We start from the raw sequence: 18255 nt of genomic DNA on the forward strand, positions 1-18255 counted from the left end.
TTAAGAGGCAATGAATGTGACAGTGCTGTTGTCCTCTAATGCCCTAACCTGAGGTCACTGGTATTTACTTTCCTTTACCACAGTTTGTTAGGCAACTTCTGAAGTGGCCCAAAGGGCATTCACATTAAGTACCACCTTCCTGGTGTGGGCCAAACCTCACGATTTCCTGTTCCTGAACAATACTGCAAAGGCAGCTGGAGTAGCTCTGCTTCCTCTCTGATGTCACAGTTCTGAAGCTACATTGGCCACTTGTGTTGGGCTTCTGTGTCAGCTTCTGTGGCTCCTGTAACAAATGACCACAAATCAGGTGGCTTTGACAGCAGTTTATTCCTGTAAAGTTTTAGAGCCCAGAAGTCTGAAATCAGTTTTGCTGGCCTAACACCCATTGTTGGTAGGCCATTCTCCCTCCACAGAGTCCTGGGAAGAATCTATTCCTTGTTTCTTCTAGTGTTCCCAGGCTTGTGGCTCTGCATCAATTCAATTTTCAAGGCCACACCTTCAGAACTCTCTCTGCTCCACTTTCACATGCCTTCTCTTCTGTGTATCATCAAGTCTTCTTCTGCCTCCCTCTTGTAAAGGTGCCTGCGATTGCATCTAGGGCCTACCTGGATAGTTCAGGGTACTTGCCCTCTCTCAAGATCCTTAACAATGACATCTGCAAAAACAAGTTTTTACTCCCAGGTAAGGTACCGAGGACAGGTTGCAGGAATGAGGATAGGACGTCCCGAGCTACTCTTTAGCCGTGCACCACACAGTTGGCTTCTTTCCTTGGAAATACAGGGCGTCAGGTGCTGGCTGAGTATCTGTGAAGAGCCGGTGCCCTTTGGCTTGACAGACGCTCTAGACCTCGGGCTTAGATCCCACACAGGTGTAAAAAGGTGCAAGGCAACTCTGTAGACAGCATCTCATCTTAGTGGACAACCCTGTGGAGTGGGGTCCTGGACCATAATACAAGGTCATGTGCACTTAGCTGGGCTCCTGGAGGTGACCCTGGCACATGGTGAGCAGCATGAGTTGGTACTCACTGTCACATATTCAGGACAAGCGAGGTGAGCAGTTATAACCACTAGATGCAACACTGAGAGTCAGGAGAGGGAATGGAACATTCTGGAGGCTTTGGGGCTTGGGGAGGATCCAGCTAAGGAGAAACAACTATTTTCCCTCTCTCTGACCTGCCACAGCTCCCTTCTGAGTGTTCACCTTATTACACAGCCCAGGTGCTGGACTGAATGTGCTGACCCAGGAAATGACAACAAGGCTCTGGTGGAAGGTGGGCTCCCTGTACTTGGTGTAGGACTCTGGACAGCCAGACTCACTTTGGCAGTTGCTCTTAGGTTAGTGATTTCCCACAAAATCGAACAGGTTGGAAGCAGGAGGCCAGGCCAGTTAGATCTCAGGAAAAGGGAGATACACGGAAAGAAGGCTGGCCGCTCAAGTGTGCCTTGGGGCTGCCCCTGTTCACCGGCCTTGCTGTTCCCTTCGTGGTGTTTCCCCTCTGCAGAAGTGCTGCTACCCAGAGCTTGGTGGAGATGGTACTTCCTGAGGGCTTGCTGCCTTGTCACACGTGGCCTGGCCTGCACAGCGTCCCCAGGCAGGCAGGGCAGCTGGCTCCTCTGGCTTCAGCACTCCGAGCTCACCAGAGTCCATCCTGCGGTCAGGTGACATACTCAGGAATTCCTAGGTTCTTTTTCTGTAAGTGAGCACCCTGAGGATTGACCTCCCACAATCAAGCAGTGGAGGAGCCTCAGCAAATTGTGGAGTGGAGACGCCAGTCCCGGGAGTCGCCCAGCGGCCGATAAGCGTGCCTGAGAAGCTTGGGCGCCCAGGGCTGTTGCCCTCGGGCACTTGCTTTGCAATGGAGACACACGTAGGTGCGTGTCAGCTTCCCGGGGATGGACCCCGCCCCCGCCGAAACCGGTTCACCTGGCTTGGGCTCAGCTGCCTCCTGACGCCGCCGACGGAGCCCGGGCCAGGGTCGCCAACCCCGCACAAGCTCAGAGTAGGCATGCAAGGAGGTCCTCGGAATCCCCGGGGCGCCCAGGCGCCGTCCTCGGCTCTTGGTGGCCCCATGTCGCACCTACTTGGCTCCTCGCGCGCCGTGGTCACCCGGCCTGTCCAGGGAGACATTTCCTAACCCAGGCCACAGAATCCCACAGAGTCGAGAGCCAGCCGCCCCTTCTGACCCCTGCCACCCCCGCGACGCCGGCGGGCCACACCCGCGCGCGCTAGGACCCGGCGGCGGCGCCAGCGGCCAGATGGGCGTGGTTTCCATTGTGACGTCACGGGGCTGGGCTCCCGCTCGCGCGGAGCGAGGGACAGACTGACGGACTAGCGCGGCGCGGCGTGGACGGTAAGGGGCGCGGGGCGCGGGTCCGTCCGCCGCCCCGCCCCTCCTCGGGCTCCCGGGAGCCGCCCTGGGGAGGCTGAGGACGGCCAGCCCGGGGCGCGATCACGGTCCCCTGCCCGGGTCGTGATGTCCCCCGCCTGGGCCGTGCGTCCGCCCCTCCCCCCGCGAGCTAAGTCGCTCCTGGGCCGTGTCACCCCCTCTGTAAACCTGCGGGGGCAGTGCACCCCTACCTCCCCGCACCCGGCTCGTGCGCCCTCCGCCCCCCGACCTGGCTGTGCGCCCCGCTCCTCCCTGCGGTGCACCTCTCGGAAGTCTGGGTGCGCGTCTCCAGCTCCCCGAGCCTGCCGCTAGCCCCGCGATGCGCCCGCGACGGGTGTCGGCCTCCGGGACTGTGGGTGCGGAGCCCCTCCCTCACTGCCCCCCAAGCCCTGCCCCTAGGCTCCAGGTCAGGCACTGGTGCGTCCGGGCCAAGCTTCTGCCAGTTCTTTACCCTGGTCCTCCCTTGCCAGGCCGGGGTTGTGGAAGATTGCGCAGGATAGTGGCAGCAATGTGGAGGTGACTGGCAACGTGAGCGTTCAAGAGCCGGTGAGAACGCAGGGGCTTGGGCCAGGTGGACGTCAGCTGGCGGCAGGAAGGCCCGGGTGCTGGGGATGGAAGCGGAAGGCTTGGATTGGCTTCTGGTCCCGCTGCACCAGCTGGTTTCCTGGGTGGCCGCCGGGGCCATGGTCTTCGGAGGGGTGGTGCCGTACATCCCGCAGTACAGGGATATCCGGAGGACTCAGAACGCTGACGGCTTCTCCACCCACGTGTGTCTGGTACTACTGGTGGCCAATATTTTACGGATACTCTTTTGGTAAGTTGGGGACTTTCCTCCCTGGGGACGCCCCCTTTGAGGTTTCAGGTCCAGAGGAGGGGGGGAGTGGAGGTGTCTACTTCCTCAAAAGGACCCATTCCCAGCCCGCGGGAGGCTCAGTCGCACTCGGCAATGGTGTGTGCCCTCCGCAGTCCCCGAACTTGTTAGGATGAGAAGTTGTCTCCTGGAAAGGTGGCAGGTTTGCAGCAGAGGATCCTCAAGAGGATCCTCAAGTATAACCTCCAGATCTGCCTGCTCACCTTGATCTGATACCCCCCAGGCTCTCTGTGGGCCCTGTCCTAAGACTGGGCCCTTGCCCTTTTAGAGTGTGTGTGTGTGTGTGTGTGTGTGTGTGAACAGTGAACGGAGTGAGTAAGAGTTAGCAGGAGAGTGTTCTCTTGGGCCTTGTGTGGGGAGAGCCTTCCCACCAGTCCTCACTGCGTCTTATGTGGTTTTGTCAGACTTTCCTGATGATAGTTAAGTGGCTACTATTTTTCTTGCTCTTCTTGGGCCAACTTCCTCTTACTACCATTTTCATTGTGCTAAGGAAATTGCAATTAATTTTAACCCTTGTTAAAGCCAGGTGTTCTTGGGAGGGTAAGTTTTCAGAGGAAATAAAAAGACACCTCTTAGCTACATCCTAAAGTCAAAAGAGTCTGGAATTTTCCTTTCTTCTGGTTGATCCCAAGGTCTCTGTACACATAGGAAGACCTTGCAGTTCTCATGAGTATGGCTGGCTGTGGAGGCCAGGAAGAAGGGCTCCAGGTAGCTGGTGGATGAGCTCTGCTTTTGACTTTTTTTGCCAAGTTTTTGATAATCATGCACCTGCCCTTTTACTAGCATTTAAATCAATTTATTGAGGTTACAATTTACATGAAATAAAATCCACCTATTTTGAGAGCACAGTTCAATGAGATTCAGTGACTGTATCCACCCTGAATTCATGAGTGGGCAGTTCTCTCTGCTCCTTTGCTTCTGTCCCAGCCCGGAGCTCAGACAATTATTGATTTCCTGTGCCTCCAGAAGTGGGTTTTGCCCTTGCTGGTGATTAGTAGGAGGTGACAGGGACAGTTTTGGCTCTGAGGTGCATAGTTTGGCCACTGCAGCAGCATTGGAAGATGTCTCCTTGATGTTTGTCTTTGGGTAAGGCTACTTCTGAGGAAGAGGTCAGTGGTTTCTCATTTTTGTTTAACAAAAGCTGGAAAACCCCACTTTGAAGATTCCTTCCTCCTTTCTGTTTTCCCCTTGGCTGAGAGTAGAGGTCCCCAGCTCCATGTTATGGTAGCTGGGTGCATGGCAGTGGCCTTAATTAAGTTTACGGTTGAATGAAAGCAAGTCCCTAAATCCAGTGTGTGCAGCACTGTTGTTTACTCTGCACATAAGCGGTGGAGACATGCTCTCAGGAAGGCTGCCCAGTGCAGCACAGGCTCAGTGTTTAACTTGTGAAGGGTATCCTACTTACCTTAAGGGTTAAATGAATTTTCTCCAGAATAATGGAGAACTGCCTGAGGTTGGACTGCCACACAGGAAAAGTTCCACAGAGAGGGTTTCTTCTCAGTACACTTTATATTCAGACTTAGAAAAGAAACGAAAACATCTAATGATGGCTGGCTGAGCATCCGGTTTGGAGAAGTCAGAAATGAGGCCAGTTTCCTGGTGTGCTCCACATGGAGTGGTGCACTGGGATTGGTCTCCTTGCCTTTGTGCTGAGGCCTCTGAGAGTCCTTTGAGGCCTCTGTCTTCTGTGGATGCCTCGCCTGTCCTCAAGTGAGTCTCTTCTGTAGAATCACATCTTACGCTGTCCCAGGCCATGCAGGGCTTCCGTGGCCATCCCAGCACATTCTAGGGGGCAGAGGACACTGGCCCTCCTGGGAATCTCTGCTAGGGCTGCACCGTCTGCTTCTCACAGGGTGAAGGCCTGCAGAAGTCTGGGCAGCTTCTAGGATGCTGATGCCCATCTGTACAGGCCCTGCTCCTCCAAGGTGACACAGTGACCCTTCTATGCCTCTCCCTGCAGCCTCTTGCAGCCCCCACTCCTGGTGCTTCTCTCTAGGAATCATGGTCAGCAGCCTCTCTGATTTCACAGGTCTTTGGCTGGAGGTGGCAGAGTTTATGCTTTAGCAGGAGTGTATGCATGGAACATGCACGTGTGTGTGTGTGTGTGTGTGTGTGTGTGTGCACTGCTCCCTTCCTGTGCACACACGGTTATAGGTTGGGGGAGTGGAGAAGGGAGAGCAGTTGGGGCTGTGGCAGGCTCCAGGTGAGAACAGTGCTGCTTCATACTAGGACAGTTGTGAGTTGGAATCCTCAATGGTTTCCTAATGCTGGCTGGGATACAGATGAGGTCCAGTCTCTCTGGGAGGTGTCCTCCTGTTGGGTCCTGGTGCACCTTTCCATTTAAGATTTTGGGGTTTTTGTTTGTTTGTTTGATGGTACTCAAACAAACTCAGGGCCTCATGCTTGGTAGGCAGGCGTTCTTACTGCTTGAGCCACTTCTCTCCATTTAAAATTTAAACATCAATAATGTTGATGTTTTCTATTTTGTACTTGTGTGTCTTTGGGGGAGAATTGTGCTTTTTGAAATTTTGTGTCCTACTTAGACTTTCACCTTAAGTCAGTTAAGCCCCCAGCTCTACTTGCTCTTGTTTTGTGTCTCCTTTCCTGTGAACACTGAGTTTGCTCACCTGACTTTGTGGTATAGGGGGAGAGGGCATACACTTTGATTTCTGCATAGTTTTTCAAGTAACTCATTTTATCATGATGCCAGCCTGTTCAGGAAGTAGTGCCCCCAACCTCACATGGTGTCTTTGCTGCTCCATGGCCTGACCTCCATGGGTGAGTTGGCCCAGCTAGGTGAACAAGTTACTAGAAGTTTTGTCTCAGCCATCAATCTTAGGCTTATGATCTTCACTTTGCAAGTGAAGAGACTGAGGGTCAGAGATGGCAGGGCATAGGTGTATGGCCTGGGGGCAGTGTGGTGATCAGACCCACCTTTGGGATGAGTGTGTAAGCTGCTGTACCTTGCCAGTACATCTGGCTTGGGAACCCCATCACAACTTCCTCTTTCCAGCCTGGTGTTCTCTCCGTGCAGGGTCTGGCTCCTCCACACTGTCTTTCTACCCTTCTTAGTTCCTTACCTGCTGTTCCCAGAGGCCTCACAGGAATGGGCTCCAATGGGACCACAGTATCCCAGGGACATTTCTGGTGATGCCCTTGGTCGTCTGTACCCGTCCCTCCATCCACCCTGGGCCCAGGTTGCTCTCTTCTCTCCCTTCCTGTCAGTCCCCTGAGCTTTATGATTTCAGGTGGCTGCCTGACTCTAGGCAGCTGCTCTGTCCCTTGGGTTCAAAAGCCCCAGGAGACATGGGAGACCAGAACCTGCCAGAGCCCCCTCTAAGTGATATCTTCTCACCTGCTGAGTCTGCTCACCTGGGCTGGGAGCCCCTGCCCTAGGCCAGTTCCCCATCAGAGGGGTGCTACTGCCACTGTCCAGCAAAGGTCCAGAGCGCACGCAGCCCTTAAGGCTGGATTCACTCTAACAGTGAAGTATGTTCATAGACACAGGTCACAGAAGCTGACCTGCTTCTGTGAGGTGACACCTCGCAGGGTCAGTACACTATATCGATGGATGGCTTTTCCTGATGCTGAGGTCTGTGAAATGCTTTTATAGTTTTTTTTTTTTCTTTTTTGTGGTACTGGGGTTTGAACTCAGGGCATCACGCTTGCTAGGCAGGTGCTCTACCACTTAAGCCACTCCACCAGCCCTATAAATTTTTTAATAGTGTAAATTAATTGTATGAAGGGATTTTATTGTGTCATATTTATGTACATGTATATAATATACTTTGACAAAATTCACCTTCTATTACTCTTTCTTATCCCCCTTTTTCTCCCTCCTTTTAGCAGTTTTAGTGGGTTTCAAATCATATTCACTCATCACCCTGTCCTCTCCTCTTCCTACCAATTCTCCCCACAAACAGTTTCCCTTCAGCAGTCATGTCTCCGCTCTTCTCTTCTTCTCCTCATTTTTATTTTCTCTACATTCTGCATATAAGCAAAACATTTGTCTTTTTGAGTTTGGCTTATCTTGCTCAATGTGATGACCTCCGGTTCCACCCAGTTTCCTGTAAATAACATAATTTTATCTTTCTTTATGGCTGAATAATATATGAACCATATTTTCTTTATCCATTGGTGGGCACGAAGGCTGATTCCATGGCTCATCTGTGGTGGAAAAGCTGCTATAAACATGGGGTGCAGGGTTCAGTGTTGTGTGTTGTACTGTACCCCTTCAGATACAGGCCCAGGAGTGTGGTACAGCAGGGTCATATGGTAGTTCTGTTTGTTAGTTTTTGTGGAACCTCCATACTGATGTCCATAATTGCTGCACTAATTTCCTCCTCATCCCCCACCCCCACCCCAATCTTTAGGCAGCATTTTTGTTGTTTGTTTTCTTAATGATAGCTGATTTGTGAGATGGAATCTCAGTGTTGTTTTGATTTGCATTTCTGTTATTTCTTCATATTTATTGGTTATTTGTATTTCTTCTTCTTCTTCCTCCTCCTCCTCCTTCTTCTTCCTTTTTCCTTCCTCCTGTTTTTGGTGGTAGTACTGGGGTTTGGATTCTCAGGGCCTTGCATTTGCTAGCTTCTGGCCCTTTTTTTGCTCTAGTTATTTTTTGAATAGGGTCTTGTTTTTATGCCCAAGTTGGCTTGGACCCCAAACTCTCCACTTTAGGGTTCCTGCTAATTGGGATGACAGGCTTGGAACACCACACCCAGCTTTTTATTGGTTTACTTACTGTTTGCCTGGGCTGGCCTCGAACTGTGGTTTTCCTGATCTCTGCCTCCCAAGTAGCTAGGACTTCAGATGTGAGCCACCACACCAGGCTCATACATATCTGAGAACTGTCTGTTTAATTTGTTTCCTACTTATTTATTTGGTGGTACTGGGGTTTGAACTCAGGGCCTCACACTTGCTAGGCAGGCGCTCTACTGCTTGAGTCACTCTGCCAGCTCTTTTTTGTGCTATATATTTTTGACATAGGGTCTTGCAAATTATTTTACTTGGACTGCCCTTGAACCTTGATCTTCCTGATCTCTGCCTCCTGAGTAGCTAGGATTACAGGTGTGAGCCACTGTTGCCCAGTTTATTTACCCATTTGTTAATTGGATTCTTTGTTCTTTTGCTGCTTAATTTTTTTTTTTAGCTCTTTATGTATTTTGGATATCAATCCTTTGTCCAATGAATAGCTTGCAAAGATTTTCCCGTTTTCTGTGTTGTCTCTTCATTCTAGTAATGGTTTCCTTTGCTGTGCACAAATTTTTAAATTTGATGCAATCCAGTTTGAGAGTTCTTACTCTTATTTCTGAGCATTTGGAGTCCATTCAGAAAGTCATTGCCTGTGCCTCTATCTTCAAATGTTTTCCTGTAGGAGTTTCAAAGTTTCAGGTTTTACATTAAGGTCTGTGCTCCATTTTGAATTGATTTTTGTGCACGGTGAGAAATAGGGGTCTTGTATCAGTCTTCTACATATGGATATCCCATTTTCCAAACACCATTTGTTTGAGAGCCTGTCTTTTTTCTAGTGTATGTTTTTGGCTCCTTTGTCAAAACAAACAGTCAGATGGCTTCACTGTGTGGGTTTATTTTTGGGTCTTCTATTCTATTCTGTTCGTCTACATATGTTTCTGTGCTGTTTTGTTGTTGTTACTGTAGCTTTGTAGTGTAATTTGAAGTCAGATTATGTATACCTCTAGCATTGCTTTGGCTGTTGGGGCCTTTTATGCTTCTATATGAATTTTGAGATTGGTTTTTCTTTCTGTGAAGAACAACATTGGGATTTTTATGGGGATGGCATTGAATCTGTAAGTTGCTTTTAGTAGCACAGCTGTTTTCACAACATTAATTCAGCCAATCCATAAACATGGGGGGCTTTTCATCCTCTAGTGTCTTTTTCAACTTTTTTCTTCAAGGTTCTATAGTTTTCATTGTACTCAGAGCTCCCGTACGGGATTACAGGCATGTGCCACTGTGCCTGGCCTATGAAATTACCCTTCTGGTTTTAATTTCTTGAGTGATTTTAGCAAGTTTTTTGTCAGGCTTGCCAGGGTGAATAGTGTGGTTGGATGGTGTCCCCTGAGCTTGGTGCTGGCGCTGGGTCAGCAAGACTTTGGTACACTTACCCAAGTACAATGGCTATTCTACAGTTCCACCCTGTGTTGGTAAGAGGTTACAGTCCTGCTAGGCTGTGGCTCAGGAACTGAAGTAAGTGGCCCTTAGCCACCTGCCCCCTGAGCTCACCCCTGTGATGTACCCCTAAGCTGCCCCTGTAGGTGAGGTGCCCAAGCTGCCCACCATAGGTAACTCATGGCCCCAGGAGCCTGACCAAGTGAAAGGTGATGGGACTAGAAAGGGCTGAGGATATTACTGGATCTTTCAGTTTTCAGCAGAGGTAAGAATCAGGCTGATGTGTAGGATCTCCTGATTGTGGTGTGCTGACCATTAGTTCTGGTTTTGGAACTACCTTTCAGGGCAAATCTGAGGCCATGTCTAGCCAGCATTCCTGCTGCAGAGTGGTGGGTTTAGGATTAGGGTTGGAACTTTTGATAGACCAGGTTCCTAGGCCTTGTCTTCAAAATGGGATGTGGTCCTGCATGTCACAGCCCCATTGCATTCTGTAGGCCAAGGTCGAGACCCCTAGACCCCTGGTTGTGGTTCTGCCCGTCAGAGGCTTCTGGCTAGGGTGGTGAGATGCTCAGTACTGGTGTAGGATCAGCAGGAAGACTTGGGGGCCTGTGGCTGGGGGGTGCTCAGGAGAAAGAGTAACCCTAGGCAGGGAGGCCTAGGGCAGGGTAGGGTCTTCAGTGGGGAAAGCCACGCTCTCAGCCACCTTCTCTCTTCGTGTGTGTGTGTGTGTGTGTGTGTGAAGTTGATGTTGGGCCACTTGCTCCTCTTCAGACACTTTTGTCTGCGCTGGAGACCCTCTTTTCTGGGCAGGAAGGACCACTGTTGTGGACTGGAAAATGGCGTCTTGGTTGGTCAAGGCTGGATGTCTAAAGAGAGGGCCCATGCTAGGCTGTGTTGTGGGCAGCATACAGGCTCTCAGCCTTGACCCTAGGTGGGATTCTGTGATTGTGTGTGAGCCAGAGATTCCCTGGAGCAGGGAACATGGCATTTGGAAAAGTTCCATGTGGACATTGTGTCCAGGTTGCTGTGCTGAGTCTGTCCTGGGTCTCTCAGCCCCTCCCCACCCTGCCCTATCCCACATGGACCCCAGAAGATGGGGCAGTAAGTGCCAGGGCTGCACTGGGTGCAAAGTACCCTCCCAGGGGCTCCTGATGCAGTTAGGGACCTGGCTGGGTAGAGGCTATGGGAGTGCTGGTGGGGACTGGCACCTGCCCACATCCTGATGTGCCCTCTCTTTGCCTCCCTAGGTTTGGAAGGCACTTCGAGTCACCACTCCTGTGGCAGAGTATAGTCATGATCCTGACCATGTTGCTGATGTTGAAACTCTGCACTGAAGTCCGAGTGGCTAACGAGCTGAACATAAAACGCCGTGCCTTTGCAGGTGGGTGATTAGCACAGCCTGGAAATAAAGTCTCGATAAGTAAGTAAACAAAACTTGTCTCGTGGGTAGGTGTGGCTGCTCACGCCTGTAATCCTAACTCTTTGGGAGGAGTTAGAGATTGGGAGGATCTCAGGATCTCAGGTCAAGGTCAGTCCCTGCAAAAAGACCCCCTCTCAATCAGTGACTGGGTGTGGTGGTGTGTCTGTCATCCCAGCTGTGTGTGGAAACACAGGAGGATTGAAGTCCAGGCTGGCCTGAACATAAAGGGAGACCTTACCTTAAAAATAAACCAAAGCTGGCAGAGTGGCTCAAATGATAAGAGTCCCTGCCTAGCAAGCTTGAGGTCCTGAACTCAACCCTCAGTGCCACAAAACAAAACAAAACAAACCAACCCCTCAAAACCTTGTTTGCTGCTTATTTGTTGAAAGAAAAACCACTTTAGTGTCATCTAAGCAGCTCTGGTTTTACTAAATGGTGATTTTCTGTAACTGACAGTAGAATTTTCAGTATGTTAATGATATTAAACATTTCACTGTGGAACAATTCCAGTTTTTCACTGTAATCTGGGTATCTTCCTGGTACTTCTGTCTGTACCCTAGCTCTGTGTGTCTTCCCTGACTCTGCAGCTTGTCAGCCCGCTCAGCATGACCACTGGCCTCATCGTTCTCACTCACCTTCTTGAACAAATCCAGAGTCATGCCTTGTGGGTCCAGGTGATCTTTACCTGGAGCATACGCAGGGTCTCATGCTCTGTGGTTTGGACCTGGGCAGGACCAATTGCACCTAGCACAGGATTAGCACATGCAGCCACTTCTCAACTTTGGGCAGCTCAGAAAACAGAAAATACTTCCTATTTTGCCATCTCTTGCAAAATTTCCTTCCAGCCTGACGTTCTATACTGAACGTGCTGGCTGGTAGGCTTCTATGAAGGAGGGCTAAAGCCTTCCTTTTATTTTCATTCTAAGACCACTTTCTTTGTCTCTCTCTCTTTTTTTTTGAGACAGGTTCTTGTTAGCTCAGACTGGCCTTGAACTTTTGATCTTCTTGCTTTAGCCTCCTGAGTGCTGGGATTACAGATGTGTACCACCACACCTTTAACTTTATCTGAGAGCACAGTGTCTAATCTCAGTGGCTGCTTAGAGAAGTATTTTCTCAGAGCTTGTTTGGTTTTGGGACTGCTAGGGTAGTGATGCTCATATATATATTTATGTCCATATATACATATACATATATATATATATACATATATGTATATATATATATTTCTTTGTGGGACTTATGTTTGAACTCAGGGCTTTGTGCTTGTGAAGCAGGGTCTTTACCATGGGAACCATACCTCTAGTCCTCTGAGCTCTGGTTATTTTGGAGAGTGGGGGTCTCTTAAACTATTTGCCCAGGCTGGCCTTGAACTGTGATCTTCCCTGATCTCAGCCTCCCAAGTTATTGGGTGTGAGCCTACCAGTTTTTTGCTGATTGGTCATTATTTTCTTCTCTTTGACAGATCCTTCATTTCTGTCTGAGTCTGTTTTTAGACAAATGATTGGTGGTGTATTCTTTGTAGAAAGTGGGTCAGCCCCTTGCTCTGATGAGTAGCCTAGACCAGTTAGTATATTGTAACTATAAAGATGACTACTAATGCCTGTTTTCTGGTGTGTTCTTGGAGTTTCTCCCCATGGATGCTACCTTCCCTCCCCTCCCCTCCCCTGCCCTTCCCTCCCCAGTCCTGCCCTCCTGTTGTGATTTAGGTTTAAATGATGCCAGAGCTGGTGCTGACTACACTGCCCAAGCTCCCTAGAAAGAAAACAGGGCTTTGTAGTGGTCCAGGCCTGTTCGAGGGAGGAGCTTTGGTCTCATGTCTCTTTCTGGATACCTTGGCCTTACTTCTCCCATGCCTTGTCTCTTCTTTCTGTACCCAAGCTTGCTCACAACAGGGTCTGTGTCCCTCTAGCCTTAGCCTCCACTTCAAACAGGACCTTGTCATGGCTGCAGGATGGGGCAGTGCTGGAAGGCTGAGGGATGACTGTGCCTAAGACACCAGATGACTTGCTTAATGTTTGTGCTGCCCTGGGCTGCAAATAGACAAGCAGGGTTTGTGGCCTTGTTTGCAGTTGTTTGTATGTTCTGATGGTGACGGATGCCAGATGTCAGAGATTATAGGCTCCTGTGCCTTAGGCAGTGGAGCAGTTTAGAGTCTTGTGTTTACTTAGCTGTGGAACCACACTGCACCCACCCCTTCACCCCAGGAACAGGAGAGGGCGAGGGCTGTGGTGCTTCCTGAGCACAAAGACCCTGGCATTCTCACCAGGGGAAGTCTAGAGAGCAAGTAGGGGTGGGGTTATTTGTTCTCTTGTTAAATTTGAGTGGGTTCCTCTTTTTATGGGTACATTTTTCCAAATGAGTATTTCCATTCTGGTTAACTAGGATTGAATTAAAACAGTGAATCTGTTTCCAGGGCTGGGGCTGGAATCTGGATTTGTGACAGGGGCCTCCTGTGATGGGGAGAATACCTGCCCCAGGCATGTCTGCCTAATCAGGGGACCTTGTGTGGCAAAGGACCTCTGCATATGTGACTAAAGTTGGCCTTTGAGGTGGCGTGCTCCCATGTGGCCCAAATCCAGTTTCAAGGGAGGAAGTGGGACCATGTCCTAATAACTCCTTGGTGCTTTGCTGGGCCCCAGATCTTCTCCTAAACTGTGGTGGTGGGACTGTCCGGTCAGAATTCTTGATGCTTGCACCTTCAGCATGTTTAGTATGGTTGAGTTCATTTCACATTTACATAGTTTCATGCCTGCTTTTTTTTTTTTTTTTCATTTTTCTTTTATTATTCATATGTGCACACAAAGCTTGGTTCATTTCTCCCCCCTGCCCCCACCCCCTCCCTTACCACCCACTTCGCCCCCTCCCGCTCCCCCCCCTCAATACCCAGCAGAAACTATTTTGCCCTTATCTCTAATTTTGTTGAAGAGAGAGTATAAGCAATAATAGGAAGGAACAAGGGGTTTTGCTGGTTGAGATAAGGATAGCTATACAGGGCATTGACTCACATTGATTTCCTGTGCGTGGGTGTTACCTTCTAGGTTAATTCTTTTTGATCTAACCTTTTCTCTAGTTCCTGTTCCCCTTTTCCTATTGGCCTCAGTTGCTTTAAGTATCTGCTTTAGTTTCTCTGAGTTAAGGGCAACAAATGCTAGCTAGTTTTTTAGGTGTCTTACCTATCCTCACCCCTCCCTTGTGTGCTCTCGCTTTTATCATGTGCTCAAAGTCCAATCCCATTGTTGTGTTTGCCCTTGATCTGATGTCCACATATGAGGGAGAACATACGATTTTTGGTCTTTTGAGCCAGGCTAACCTCACTCAGAATGATGTTCTCCAATTCTATCCATTTACCAGCGAATGATAACATTTCGTTCTTCTTCATGGCTGCATAAAATTCCATTGTGTATAGATACCACATTTTCTTAATCCATTCGTCAGTGCTGGGGCATCTTCACGCCTGCTTTTTTTAACACTGAATATTCCTGAAGGCAACTGTCCTGACCCCAGAGGGCTCATTTCCTTTTATCTGCCCAAAACGGAAGGGTGGGCGGGGCATGGAAAACCCCAGAAACTCAGCTCCTTTGGCTGCTGCCAGGAGGCACCTCCTTTTCTTGCCAGTGGCCCTCTTCCCACAGGAAGCTGTTGCTTCCACACACCCTCGAGTGTCACCCCAAAAAGGAAGCACCCTGGGATAGTGCCATGGGTCTTGGGAGGTACAATTCCAGGCAGACTGACCATGAATGCAAAAATAGTTTATGAAGAAATTTTGGAAGAACAATCATTTCAGTGTTCGCATAGGATGAGAGCTTAGACATTTCCCACTGGCCTGAGGGTCACCAATTCAATTGGCAAGTTAAGAGTAAAGAAATAGAAATGAAAGGGCAGGCTTAACTAAAAACTAAATTTGACCACATGAAGTGAATGCTTGTGGGAGGCATTTTGGGAAAGAATGTAAAGAAGGAGGAAACAGTGGAAAAGTAATATATAGAAAGTGTAAAATTGCTGGCAACTTTAAACATTTCAAAATAATTTCCAAGATTTTTCTTTTATAGTCAGTGGCCTATCACAAAATTTGCATAATTTTCAAACTTGAAAATACCTCATTCTGTGAAACTTTTGCCCATCCCTCTGCCCATGCGGAGATGGGATCTCATGCAGTTTCTGGGGTGCAGGGGTGGAGGGGTGTCACCCAGAGTGAGCCATTTCTCTTTTCGAGGCAGAGTGCTCTGTGTTGGGGAGTGAGTGTGCCCTGGTCCTGTGTGTGTTGGGTGTGTTTGTTTTTGCTTCAGTTTTTATCATTGGAAATTTATAACATTTACAAAAGTGAGGGGATTGTTTAATGAACCCCCAGGTGCCAGTCCCCCTTGGGTCTGGCAGGTTTTGAGGCAAACCACAGACATGGGTGTATTTGTAAATGCTTCAAATGCATCCCTAGAAGATAAGGACTTAGAAAACACGGTCAATACCAGTTTCACTCATAAAAACACACAATTTCTTATCACCGTATACCCAGTTGTGTGTAAATTTACAGCTCATTTTTTAACTTTTTGGCTACTTTGATTCCTTGACTCAGAATCCAAGCACAGGCACACTGCCATGGCTGATAGGTCTTTTATCAGTTGTTTTTGGTTGGTGTTCTTTGTCATCTTTTAAAAATTAAGTACTTTTGATCTATAGCTTGGCCCACCCCCTTTCTCCTTGAACTGCCACTGTGAGCTGGGTGTTTGCAGGTGCCCGGCTCTGTGCTAGTGCTCTGTGTACAACACAGGCATGTGGAAATGCAGACTTGAGGGAGCCAGAGCTGTAGATGTAGGGCCAGTGGGCATACCTATAGTCCATTTTGCTCTGGTTATTTTAGACATGGAAGAAGGAGGGTGGATCTCATGAACTATCTGCCTTGAGCGCAGATCCTCCCATCTCAGCCTCCCAAGTAGCTAGGATTACAGGTGTGAGCTACTGGTGCCTGGTGCCTATGGTGTTTGACAAGACTCCTGAGGATGCTTGGTAGGCTGTGTTTTGGGAAGCCCTGCTATGGGTGGGTCTAGTTTGGATTATGTGGTTGGATCCAATGGTAGTTCATGACTTTCTGTCCTTGGCACATCCTCTGAAAGAATTTTAAAAGACCCCAGAGGCCGAGTGGACCCTGGGGTGGCCTTTTTGGGGTCACAGGACTGTTGTGTTCTTCCTCAGAAGGCAGAGGCTATATGCTCTGGGATAGCTCACAACAGTGTAGGTGAAACAGTGGTTTGATTGGGGGATTGTATGCTCAGGGTTGCATGGCCTCAGGCCATGTCTCATCAGGGATAGACATCTCAGAGCCGTTAGGAATGGTGCCTCTTTCTGGATGCTCCACCAGCTGGGTTCATTTGAGCTGTTTTGTTCTAAATTTACTTCTGCTTTTTGAAAATTTAATTTGGTTATAATGTATTTTTTCCTGGAGTTATTTGAGAAACAGAGTTGTCTCTGGCTTAAACTCAGGTCTTTAGATTTATTTTATGCTTGCTCCAAATCTCAGCACTCAGGAGTTTTAGGGTGGAATTGGCTGAAGTGAGGTGTAGCATCTGCTCCTGGGTACCAACTTTCCTTTGGTGTAAACATGATCTAAGTTTGGTGGTGGTGGTGGTCTCTCGAGCTCTGTATACTTTACAGGGTGAGTTTTTATGAAATGTTGTGTGGTAGGGTCTCTGCCATCCTGTGTGCCTTTGCAGGTGGCTTACCAAAACTCTTGGGTGTCACTGTAGGACTACTGCCTCAGCTTAACGTTGGCTTTCCTTGGTTCTTGCTGGGGCCACTGTTGTCATCCTTCCTTGGTCCCCAGGTTGTTCTCCGTCCCCCCTGCAGACATTTCTCCATCTGCCTATGCCAGCCCAGGTAAATGCCCTTACATGGACAACCCTTCCTGAGCCTTGGGAACCAGCTGGGACCCCTTGACATCTGATAGTTTCCTTCCCTCTGTCCTATCTCAGCTCAGCAGAACCCTTGGCCTCATCGTCTTCTATTCAGGCCTCTGTGGCTACTCCATAATTGATACCAAAGCTGAGGACTGAAAAGGACAGACTGGGCAGACCATGGCAGGGACAGCTGGTCTCTGCTATCCTGGGTGTCCACTGGGGAGCCCCAAGGCTGAGTGGGGAGCCCTGGTGCTTGCTGACTTGCCAGTACTCTCTGTGCTCTCTCGTTCTTTCACTCACTCACATGGTTGGTGCTGGCTGGACTGGGCCCTTAGCAGTCCCTGGCACACCCCCACATGGCCTCCCTGTGACCAGCTTGTGGCCCGGCTTCCTTACATCATGATGGCCAGGTCCCAGGGAGAGCATCCAGGACAGCGTGGGCGGAAGCTGTGTCTTTCTTGCACTCTAGGTGTGGTGGTCATATGGTATCACTTCTGTGACTAGAGAAGTCACAGGCCCTCCTGCCATCAAGGGGGAGGACACAGACATACTTCCTGGTGGGGAGAATTCAGGCAGTGGGAAAATGTAGACTGGAAGTGTTGCCAGTGCTACGTCTAGATTCCCAGTGTGAATGGAGGACCTGATAAGTCCAGATTCATGGTGATAGGAAACATTACCTCTGCTCTCAGCTTTGAACTTCTGGCTGTCCAGGCAGGAGACTTCGAGGCTTCAGGCTGTGCCCAGACTAATCCCATGTCCTGTGCCTCTGAGTCCTGGGCCATGCCTTCTGACCCTCTATGGGCCTTGTGCTAGCCATGCTTTGTGCCAGAATGCTCCAGCATACTCGCTGTCTCCGTCCCCACTTCTAAAGTGGGACTTGTTCTTCAGAAGAGGAACCAGTGAATGGTGAAATTGGCCTGAGCTCACAGTGCTGAGACAGAGCAGGGTGCCAGGGAGCTTCACTTTGCACAGTGTCCTTGGTTTATAAACTGCGGATAGGACAGGCAGCCACTCCACCAGAGCAGTTCCTCACAGGCACCTGCTCTGGGGCAGCACCCAAGACCAGGCAGCAGAGGTCATCTAGTATTTGTTTTTAGCTGTTGCAGCATTTCCAGTTTAAGGTCAAGTCCACAGTGCATGGGGCGGGTACACAGCCTGTGATCACACCTCTGTCTCAGTCACTTCCATCCCAAACTGTGGGAGGCTTGTGCCAGCCGCAGAGGTCCCTGGCCTTAGGGCCTTTGGCAGCTGTCCTGGCCAGTACTAGCAGGGAGGTAGAACCATGGCCTGTTATTTCAGGTGTCCTTGGCTGCCCTGCAGGAGGTGCCTGCCCAGGGAGACTGTCTCTGCCCCGTGCTGTCAGATTCACATGTTGAAGTAGCTGTCCTTTGACAGTGGACATGTGATCACGTGTGATCTGGAGCAGCTTTGTCAAGAAGCCTGTGGAAGTGTTTCGGCCTGGGTCAGCTGCAGCGTGCCTGAGCTTCTGGGGACGGGAGAAGTGAGACTGACATACTGCTGTCAGCAGAGCAGGCACTGTGGCTTCATGGGCCTTCAC

At 49.6% G+C, this 18255-nt stretch overlaps 1 protein-coding gene across 4 annotated transcripts in view; it reads left to right on the plus strand.

Moving 5' to 3' along the window:
- The first annotated feature begins 2192 nt into the window (after positions 1-2192).
- The window catches only part of Slc66a2 (solute carrier family 66 member 2), a 38910-nt gene continuing 22847 nt past the window's right edge, over positions 2193-18255 (plus strand). For all 4 annotated transcript variants that reach the window (XM_020162187.2, XM_074069595.1, XM_074069594.1 and 1 more), the window contains exons 1-3: positions 2193-2350; positions 2857-3200; positions 10637-10770. In XM_020162187.2, coding sequence (XP_020017776.2) covers positions 2998-3200; positions 10637-10770 — 337 coding nt within the window. In that variant the 5' untranslated portion in view covers positions 2193-2350; positions 2857-2997. The remainder of the gene's footprint in view (positions 2351-2856; positions 3201-10636; positions 10771-18255) is intronic.

Source organism: Castor canadensis, chromosome 4 (genome assembly GCF_047511655.1).
Source record: "Castor canadensis chromosome 4, mCasCan1.hap1v2, whole genome shotgun sequence".
In the NCBI taxonomy this organism is placed as follows: Eukaryota; Metazoa; Chordata; class Mammalia; order Rodentia; family Castoridae; genus Castor; species Castor canadensis.